Source organism: Megalobrama amblycephala, linkage group LG2 (assembly GCF_018812025.1).
Source record: "Megalobrama amblycephala isolate DHTTF-2021 linkage group LG2, ASM1881202v1, whole genome shotgun sequence".
NCBI lineage: Eukaryota > Metazoa > Chordata > Actinopteri > Cypriniformes > Xenocyprididae > Megalobrama > Megalobrama amblycephala.
In genome coordinates, this window is record NC_063045.1 from 51226749 (window position 1) to 51237417 (window position 10669).

The 10669-nt window shown below is 36.6% G+C and overlaps 1 protein-coding gene across 1 annotated transcript in view; it reads right to left on the minus strand.

Moving 5' to 3' along the window:
• The window catches only part of opcml (opioid binding protein/cell adhesion molecule-like), a 184562-nt gene extending 181508 nt beyond the window's left edge, over positions 1 to 3054 (minus strand). The window contains exon 1 of the mRNA XM_048180742.1: positions 2774 to 3054. Coding sequence (XP_048036699.1) covers positions 2774 to 2834 — 61 coding nt within the window. The 5' untranslated portion in view covers positions 2835 to 3054. The remainder of the gene's footprint in view (positions 1 to 2773) is intronic.
• Between the last annotated feature and the right edge of the window lie 7615 nt (positions 3055 to 10669).

Consider the following 10669-nt stretch of genomic DNA (forward strand, 5'->3'; position numbering starts at 1 on the left):
TACAATGTATGGATAGAAAAGAATGCATCAATTTTACCATATCAATTCGAGTCCAACGATGAAATGTCTGAAGTAGTCGATCAACCAGAAACTCAATCGCAAGCATGACTGGAGCAGGACATTTCTCAGTGGTAAGTGTCCACTTAGTTTGTGGTATGTTATAAGACGTGATAGCAGCATCATTGTTCTTCTAATTTATTTAGGTGCAGGTGTGGGAACTGTATCAGAATGCAAAGCGAAGCTGAAAACCTCAGCTACAACAAACTACAACAGGTAGTATAATATGTTTGTGCATTAGTTGGGTCCCTATTTTATAGAGAATTAAGTGGAATGTAATGAAATGCTAGCACACACCTAACATTATTTGTAAAAATTGCATAGAACAATTTTTCCAATAAATGTAAGCTCTAGCGTAAGTTCTGCCGGGAAGACTCTAATGTTACGTCATTCATTAGATCAGATCTAACCAATCATTATGGAACACCTTGGTATAAAGCATCGGCACTTACACTTATCTGAGTTCGCAGATGCTGACGCCAATCTCCACCTCCATCCTCCCCACCACCACCAGGATGGTCCCTGTCCATATCCATGTGGGGGGTCGACTTCGCCCCTGCCTTCATTCCGGGCAGGATACGCCGAGCCTACAACCATTTGGATGCGTGCTACGGACGGGGCCTACGCCAAAGAACTTTATCTCGTTGTATAACTTTCTGGTTGTTAATAAATTGTGTTTAAATCATAAGTTATTTTGCTCCTGAGTCTTTCTGGTAGAAATTTGTGTTCTCTTAAAAGCATGTCTGTAGTGTTGTTACCAGTAAATACAACTTCTGTCTAATTCAACTTCTAGCTGTTAGCCCTACAACTGCACTGGGTGTACACAACATAACATATACAAAACAACGTATATTGAACAATCGATAGAAAGTATAAACATCAATTTAATCATATTTATAGGTTGTGATTCAGAGCAAGCTGGTCCAAATCAACTGGGTCCATCTTTCCAGCATTTTGTGAATCCTGCATTGAACTCCCCAAGATTTGAGAAGCAATCATCAATAAAACGACAGGAACACAACAAAAGATTGGGATTGCACTGCTGTTGTATCATTGAAAAAAAAAGAATTTTAACCACAGATTCTTCTCAGCCTCATTCGGAAGTGAAAATAAAACAAATTTACTTTCACAGCATAGGACACAGCATGTTCTCAACATGATGTTTAACCCCACAAAAAAGCTACAGTGTTTGAGTGTGAGTCAAGTTGTTCGCAGACGGACAACATAGAACATAGGCGGGCATTAGGCAAATGTGTTGCCCAGTGACGTGTGGCCGTCACAGAAGTTGGATTCGAATTACTGAAGGCTCGTTTTGGCTGTTCAGAGTCGATTCTTTCATTTGAGAGACAACAAGTTTATTTATTGTGCACTTTCAGCTTCACAACTTTGCAGATATGTTACATTCGCAGACAGCTACATTACACACTGCATGAATGATAATTTTCAAAAAAGCATAATAGGGGCACTTTAAGACTTAAGACTTGACTGTGACTTATAATGCTCCAAGTGTAAATTTTTGATTAGATTTATTTATATATTTTCTTTGGCTCACGTTGATTATGAAATTAAATCACAGCTCAAGGCCTAACTGTGATCAAACAGGGGCCGCCCTTTGATGGTTGGCCAACACGTTTTGGCAGTTTGCTAATTAAGTCAAAGCAAACAACCACCTGTGATTAAAAGTATCAAACCGGTGGTTCCAGTCCTGAGGTATTTACCTCTCTAAACCACTAGCTGAGTCTATCAATTAGGCAACCTGGAAGGAAAAGGTAATTTATTAAATCATGTGACACAGCACATACAGAGTGACCTTTGTGAATGGAGTATAACGACCCTGACAGGAGGACTTTCTTTATTTGTTAGTTTTTAAATGTTGCAATCACTACTGCAATTCTAAAAGAGTTTACTGCAATGATAGAAACCTTACTTCTTTCAAAATTGAATATTGATCTGTGTATGTGTTTCTATGTGAATGCAGTGTCAGAGAATTCCAGGTTCAAATTTCAATTATATGCCTTTTTTTTTATTCATTTCTGAGTCTTTTGTTGCAGTTGTATGCTTGAAATGTCCCTGTAGCTCGAAAGCCCCAAATTTTCCCTCAGGTAACCTGTAAAAAACCTAGCTTTTGCATTATCTTCAATAACGCATGAAATCAGACTACCATTACAATGACTTTGAAATATAAAGCATGCAATATGCCCTCACATTGTTCACAAATAAATCCTCTGTATAAAAAGTACTTTCCTCTACAACAAAAGTACAGATACTAAACAAAAAGGACATTTCAATATCTACCTTATAAGGCAAAATCTGCAATATAAGCTTATCAGAATGCCAAAAGTGCAGTCCTCGTCCTCTGATATGACTCATGGAAGCGAGTAAACGGTGTCTGCGTGATGTCTTGTGCTTACTCCGTTCAGTTTGTCTCCACTGTCATTCTCGATTAGTCTACCTGAAGTGAGTTTCGACATTCCTCTGGGATGTCCCTCGGGTGAAAAACACCCTTACACTGCATGCAATCTCTGAAGCATCCCACCTCAAAGGAATTCTGCACGGCACACTTCTTGCAACTTTGATCACATTTGAAATGCACCATGCTTAAAGGAGACTTGCTTACTTACTGAAACACAACAACCCTCCCCCATATCCCAGTTTAGGTATATTATCAAATATCATCTCCCAGCTTCAGCATGCATAAAACGGATGATAACAGTACCTGGATACACAAGCAAAGCAATCAGCCACACCATGAAGATGAAGCAGGCAGGATTGCACATTCTTCAAACTGTTCTCTGGATGCAGCAGCTGGTGTTTCTTCCTTTCCTTTTGCTTTTCTGCACAGAAACACAACCACCTGTGTTCTGTTTGCTGTTTCTTTGATCACTGGGTAATTACAGCAGAAAACGACTTATTTTCACCCTTGGATAGGCATGGAGTGGAGTGGAGGCAATTTAAATCCAGCACAAGTTAAAGCGGCAGAGAGACTGAGCTCCCATTGATTATTTTCATAAGCGCAGCGCGCTCAGCAGGCTGGCAGAAGGGAAAACCCCGCCCCCTCTGAGCTCTGATTGGCTTTAGACTCTTGGCTGTCTGTCAGCAAGGGGTGTCTCTCTTTTTCATGCTTCGACTGGACCACTAATGCAAAGCTCTGCAAGATGAGAGAACGAGACGAGCAGCATCTTCAATAAAACTGGCGGCCAGCCTCCTAATATTTGGTCTGTCACCACAAACTGACAGACACGTCTGGAATTGCTCTGTTCCCTTATATTACGTGGCTTCTATTTAAAGACCATGCCTTTCTTATTTGTGTAATTGCCTGCTGTCAACACTGAGTATTGGGTCCATGCCAAGACGCTGAAGTCCCTTCGATGTGATAGTCATCACTACTCTGACAAAACTCCCAAGGTGACCTTGGGCAGCTTCTGTAAATCTCTAGCGGCAAAGATTAACAATGTGCGTCTTATCCATCCTAAATGCATCTGAATAAACAATTAAACAAATATTAGATCTGTTCATATGTTGTGATGTAAAAATTCCTCCCAGAACCATTTAAAATAAATTCAAATTACATCAATCACTATACAGTATCTGTATGAATACACTAACTCCCTAGACCACCAAAACAAGATCAGAGTCAAGCACAATGAAAAACCAATGACATGCAGTCTACTAAAAATTACTTCAAAATGAGTTTTTAATTAGTATTTGTGTTTTAACAGTAAACATACCTAAAAAAATCAAGATAAATTATCTTGAGACTGAATAAGCTATTAGGACATGTTTTGATATATTGTATCCTGAATATAACTGTTTTTTGTCTTATTACACTAGTATTTTATATTTAACATGCTCAAAAACTGTTGAAATTTTGCACACACGTAGGAATCGTGGGCCATCAGGGCCGGGCACAAGTTGTCATGGGGGGGGCTCTGTGGCACACCCTTTTAAATGGTTGTATTTGAGGGGCTCTGTAGCACACCCCTTTTCACCTACAGTATCCAAACTTCATACAGTTATAGACAGGGATTAAATTGGGCCGGGGCCATCCGGGGCTGAGCCCCGGCACATAGGCTTTACGAGGGCTCGACATACGCTTACCCAGGACTGTGGATTTTTGTGGAAGTGGATTTTTTAAAGTGAAAGAGAATTTTAATTGCCTGACCAGATAAGTAGCTTGATTAAAATGTCAATAACAACCAAAACGCGAGAATGATTAATCTAGCTTAAGTGGCGATTGATAGTGGATACTAGTTGCCTAATGTATTGGCGGTGAAATTGCGCTGTTGAGGCGTACGTAACCTCTTGAGGAGAATTCAAAACAAATGAGCTCTGCTCACACAAATAAACTCAGTTATCATTTTGCAATAAAAATTCAATATGTGGGGTTTTTATAGCTTGCTATTTACGACATATGATAAAGTTAAGCATCACACGACCGAAAGTGCTGAATTCCTGAATATCACCTCGGTTGAAATTGCTACTAATTTCATACAACAATTCAATAAACAAGTAGGTAATATTAATTACTTACGTTTTGGGAGCAGTATTGCCTGTTTTTTGTTCTATTGTAGCAGCGAAAATAGTACCAAACAAGGCAGAACCAGCGCATCTCGCAGCTACGCTCAGCCGTTTTGAATGATTCAGCATTCTGAACGATTCGGTTGAGTGAAGATTCAATGGTCCAATCATAAACAACTGCTTCATTCTTGATTCATCCTTTTGAATGAATCGTTTGAATAAATGACTCAGTGACTCACTCATTAAGACGGTCACTTGCCGCCATCTACTGGTGGTTTAATTTCATGTAAGTATAAATTTCCCACCAACATTTCTTAATTGTTTATTCAAAAATATTTAAAGAATCTCATAACATTATTGAATGCATTTTTTTTTCAGTGTAAATTATTTAATTTGGTAACAGCCCTATAATATCTTACTATTTTAATTTATCAAATGTAAGAATTTGAAATAAAAGATGAAACATAAATGTAATTAGATGCAAACATATTTTATTAACCTTATAAAGGTTAATAAAATGCCCCAAATAACAAAAATATGCAGATTTAAATATGTCACTGCTGATAAAACACTGATGTTGCTTGTTTCAGAAATTATATTTACAACACACACACACCCACACATTCACACACACACACACACACACACACAAATCCTTTTTTTTTTCTCCAGACAAGTAAATTACCATCAAATAACCAAATAACCAAATAACCATCGGGCCAAACAACTTTTGCACTCTAAGTCATATGCCAGCCCAACATGAAGTCGGCTATTTAGGGTTGTTTGAAAAAACGCATGCTCTGAATTTGATATACTCCTCATAGGGAATTAAAATTTAAAATTTAATTTTTAATTCAATTTTATTCAATATTTAAAACAATTGAAAAAGTATGCCAGAGCATTAACACAAAATGCATTTGTTTTTAAGGTACATGACAAATAGATAAATAGATTTTTAAAAAGTGTTAAACTGGAGAACGTTTTTGTAAATAATTAATAAAAATACTTAGGGGATTACAGGGGGTTTGTGAGATATAATTTTGTGAGATATAAAAGTTTGTGAGATATATATATATAAAAAAAAACCACTTTACAATAAGGTTCCATTTGTTAACGTTAGTTAAAGGTGCCCTAGAATTGAAAATTGAATTTACCTTGGCATAGTTGAATAACAACAGTTCAGTACATGGAAATGACATACAGTGAGTCTCAAACACCATTGTTTCCTCCTTCTTATGTAAATCTCATTTGTTTCGAAGAACAGGCAAATCTCAACATAACTGTTACATAACAGTCAGGATCATTAATATGTACGCCCCCAATATTTGCATATGCCAGCCCATGTTCAAGGCATTAGACAAGGGCAGGCAGTATTAACGTCTGGTTCTGTGCACAGCTGAATCATCAGACTAGGTAAGCAAGCAAGGACAATAGCGAAAAATGGCAGATGGAGCAATAATAACTGACATGAGCCCTGATATCATGATATTTTTAGTGATATTTGTAAATTGTCTTTCTAAATGTTTCGTTAGCATGTTGCTAATGTACTGTTAAATGTGGTTAAAGTTACTATTGTTTATTACTATATTCACGGAGCTGTCGCTATTTTCATTTTTAAACACTTGCAGTCTGTATAATGCACAAACACATCTTCATTCTTTATAAATCTCTCCAACAGTGTGTAATGTTATAGTTTAGCCAAGGAGCACAGCCTCAAACTCATTCAGAATCAAATGTAAACATCCAAATAAATACTATACTCACATGATCCGGTGCATGCATGCAGCATGCATGATGGACATTTTGTAAAGATCCATTTGAGGGTTATATTAGCTGTGTGAACTTTGTTTATGCTCTGTTTTATAGTCGCAAGCTCGGGGGTGGGGAGCGCGAGGATTTAAAGGGGCTGCAGCCTGAATCGGTGCATATTTAATGATGCCCCAAAATAGGCAGTTAAAAAAATTCATTTAAAAAAATCTATGGGGTATTTTGAGCTGAAACTTCACAGACACATTTAGGGGACACATTAGATTTATATTACATCTTGTGAAAGAACGTTCTAGGGCACCTTTAACTAATGTTAAATAATGAGACCTTATTGTAAAGTGTTACCTGTTGCGTTGTGTATTTAAACATTCAGATTATTTTTGTTATAAGAAAAATAGTTCTTAAACCTGTTATACTATAACAGCCTACTTTTCATTGTCAGTTTGGTAATAATGAATTAACATGTTAACTAATGAAGCCTTATGTCACTAAGTGTTACTGAACAATAACAAATAATAAGAACATTTTCAATCATTAGGGGATGTTGTAGTCTTTTGCTTTGCTATTTTATAATTGCACTAAGCCAAATCGCAGTTTTGGTTTAATTTCGGTTAATCATACTGCCCTAGATTAACCTCACACACAAATAAGCACACAACAAATGCTCACTTCACACAAACAAGCATCTCTATATCACACACACATGCAAAACTGAATCGTACACATATTTTTGTAGCATATGCGACATATGTTCCTTTAACTTTTGATCAAACAACAGTCCATGGTGGTCATTCTGTCACTTTCTTTTTATCTGTATACATTCTTCTCTCTCCTTCAGGGGTGAAATCTGGTTAGAGAGGCTAGTGCCATCTGTGTTACTGCTGGAGTGCCGAGTTAATAGCTCTGCAGTAGATAAAACATACATCGCTGAAGTCCTGAAGAGCTTGCACACATTCCCATGTACACACATAGTCACATGCACACAAATATACACAAATGCAATGCTAGGTTGCCGTGATGCAAGCTGATCAATTTGTAAGCACGAAACTCACAGCATGAAACTTGAGCACGAAACTCACAGCATGGCTGTCTGAGAAGATGATGGGAAATAACTGGGTATTTTTTGAATGGTTTCTTGTCTCATTTAACTGATGCAATAATAGATTTGAGAGGCAAGAGGCTAAAATGCACCTGAGAAGAAAAATAATATTTTTATTATGTAACAAATCATAGTGCTGCTTGAAATTGCTTGGAATTATTTGAAATCAGAACAAAGCAGTGGCCTTTCTTTACAGTAGGATTAGACATTGTAGAAAATATCAATCTCTGTGGACTAGGGTTAGGTATCCAAAAGTTATATAGTCTTCCTTGCTCTGGCAGAATTGAGAAATGCTGGTTTCATTTTGCGCTTATTTAGATTACTAGCTTCATCATAAATCTATGTAATACAAGTGTAAAAATGTAATTAAATACACATGTAAACAAAAAGATGTTGATACAAGTTTATCACAAGTATTTTTTTTGCACAGGCCCAAAAGCTATTGTTGAGACCTGTGATGAAATGTGATATTTCGATATTTCATCAGCACAGTTTCAGCTTGAACACGGGTTCACTTTTTCATTGCTGAACAAAATAATAATAATTGCAAGCAGAAATTGCTGAGAAAATGTAAAAATTCAACACAATGTTCTCTCAACTATTGACCTAAAAATGGTCCCAAGTAACGATTCTTTTTGTCAATTTGAAATTTGAATTTGTTCATTCAATAAATGCAAAAGGCCTTATTCAGCCAATAAATTCACTAAGGCAACTACAGATTTCTTTTTCAACAAATTTTAAATTAGTAAAACAATAAAAAATGATCTGCCATTTTGGTAGCCATAAATACACTCTAAACCCGGATAAGTTCTACTAACTCAAAAAATAACTCAAATTTTTTTAAGTTTGCAAACTTAAATCAGTAAGCATAGTTAATTTTTTTTTAATAACTGTATATATTACAAATAAACATTAATTTAAATCAAAATATATATTTAGTGTTCTGTTCATCTTAATTTAATGCAACTCAAAGTTTTAAGTAGGACACTTAAAATGTCAAATCAGCTTTGCCATCTGAAGGTGCCATCACCTTACAAAGTTAAGATATCTGGGATATAGTTTTAGGTTGTATGTAGACCTCAACACCTGGCACACTAACCTCAAAAACTTGACAACTTGACAATCAACAAATGTAAAAAGATGAGCTCACAACACACAGGAAAATTATACATGTAATACATGTTACTCCAGTGAAGGTGGAGTCATATTATCAGAGTATTTGATATCCGTTTAAATAAAACAGCTGCTGGATTGTGGACACAGGTGTTATTTATCCTAGGTCACAGCATGTAAACTGCTGTGTGTGTGTTTGGTCAACACAGAGTTGATTTTAAAGTCAAGCCTTTCTCATCCCACAGATGTCTGTAATGGGTGTGCCATTTACTGAACAACAGCAACTAATGTCATCTTTGATATGGCAGTGTTTTGACTGTGATTGCAGAAAAGCTATTGAATGCATCATCCTTTTGGTACATGACTTTCAAAGCATTTCAAAGATCAAACACTATTTTAACTGAGGTCTTCAGCCTTTAGGCTTTCATGTCAGGGATATTATTAAAATATTTGGGGTTACTTGAGGGTTTAATTGTCAGGTTCAGTAAGATAAGTGATTACACGTCTGAGAGAAAGTGTCAGTAGTCAAATAAGGTTTTTACTTGAACCTCTCGGGGCCCCTGAATAACTTACATTTTCATGACATTGCTAATTAATTTTCAAACTTTCTGACTAATATGCTAAGAATTATGTAATGTATAATCAATTTACCAAGAATATTTATTTTCCGGGCCTATGGAGGCTCAAACGTTACTTTAGTTACTTCAAGTTATTTGAAGGGCAAATTATTAAGTTCATAATTTTATTGTAATCTCAAATAAATTAATCATAAGTTTAATTAGGTGTCATCAATATTCTGATTCTGTTGAGCAGTATTAATCACCCAAAAAGGCTTGTCTAAAACTCTCAAAGAATATGTCCTTGTCAAATGTTAGTACCGCGAACATCAATTATGATTCATATCAGGACCGCAAACGTGACACTGTGAAATGACAATCTAGTTTATCTGGAGTTTGGCTGGCGCTCTGTTACTCACAGAAATACACTCTTCTCTCAAAGAATGGAAAGGTTTGGTGGCATTTGCATCACATTTTGATATACATCAGTTTGATAAGCTCTTTATGAAATATGGACCATATTTCCAGTGTGAGTTATTGTCATGGGTCGACTGGTGAATGCGCTATATCGTGGTTGGCCTCTTCGGGACACTGCACAGGTAGGGCAGATTTTGAATTAGCCTGACAGTTGCACCATTAAAAATGTGCAATTCGGTGACCTTGCCGGATGTGATTTAGTGTTTGGTTAATAGTACTTGCAGTGCAATTCAGACTTGTTAAGAGCTTGGGTAATATTTCGATTAAACCCTCTGCTTTTGCTCATTTTTAATTCATAACTTGCCAGTAAGAGTGCAATTAATATTCAAGGAATTCACGACATTCTCTGGAAGTGAGATCACACTTCTGTCTTGAACAGAGTGCAGTGGAAGTGAGCATAAGAGATTGTCCAAAGGCATAAGTGTTGCAGCTTTTCCACTTACAAACCAAAAGCCCTGCGGCAGAACAGCAAAATATTTGTAACAAAATCATCTCGTCCTGATGGAAAAGCCAGCTTAGTACACAGTGAATTAACTGCAAAGTGGTTTGTGAGGTCAGATGTCCCTTATGGGAAAAGTACTGTGGAAGTAGGGTATAGAGATGATACCATAGTTCTTCTTGTTTATCATATTGGCATTCAATGGATTCCAAATAGTAGCCTACAGTGCATAAGGCTGATAATAACAATTCTCAAAATATTCATAATTACCAAACTTACATGCAGAGCCACATTTGTTATATTTGAAATTATAGTTATTGCTGCAGTCTATTGCTGCAGTCAAATAATCATTGATAGATTCACTCATCACACTCTGTGCCTTATATAATCTAGCCCCATATGGCTAAAGAGTACATCAAATATTTGAGTGTGAAGCCTGTATGATTGAGTTATATCTTGGACTGCTTGCTAAACACAAGACTCCTTTTGAGTTGTCAGAGCTGTTGCACTGTGATAGTCCACATGCTTGTGGCACATAAAAAGGCACTGTACTCTCACAGGACAAGCTTGATGCCCTGATCTCATTCCCCCTCTCTCTTTTTTGCTGTTACTTTACAGCAGGGGTTTCCATCTTGTTTCTTC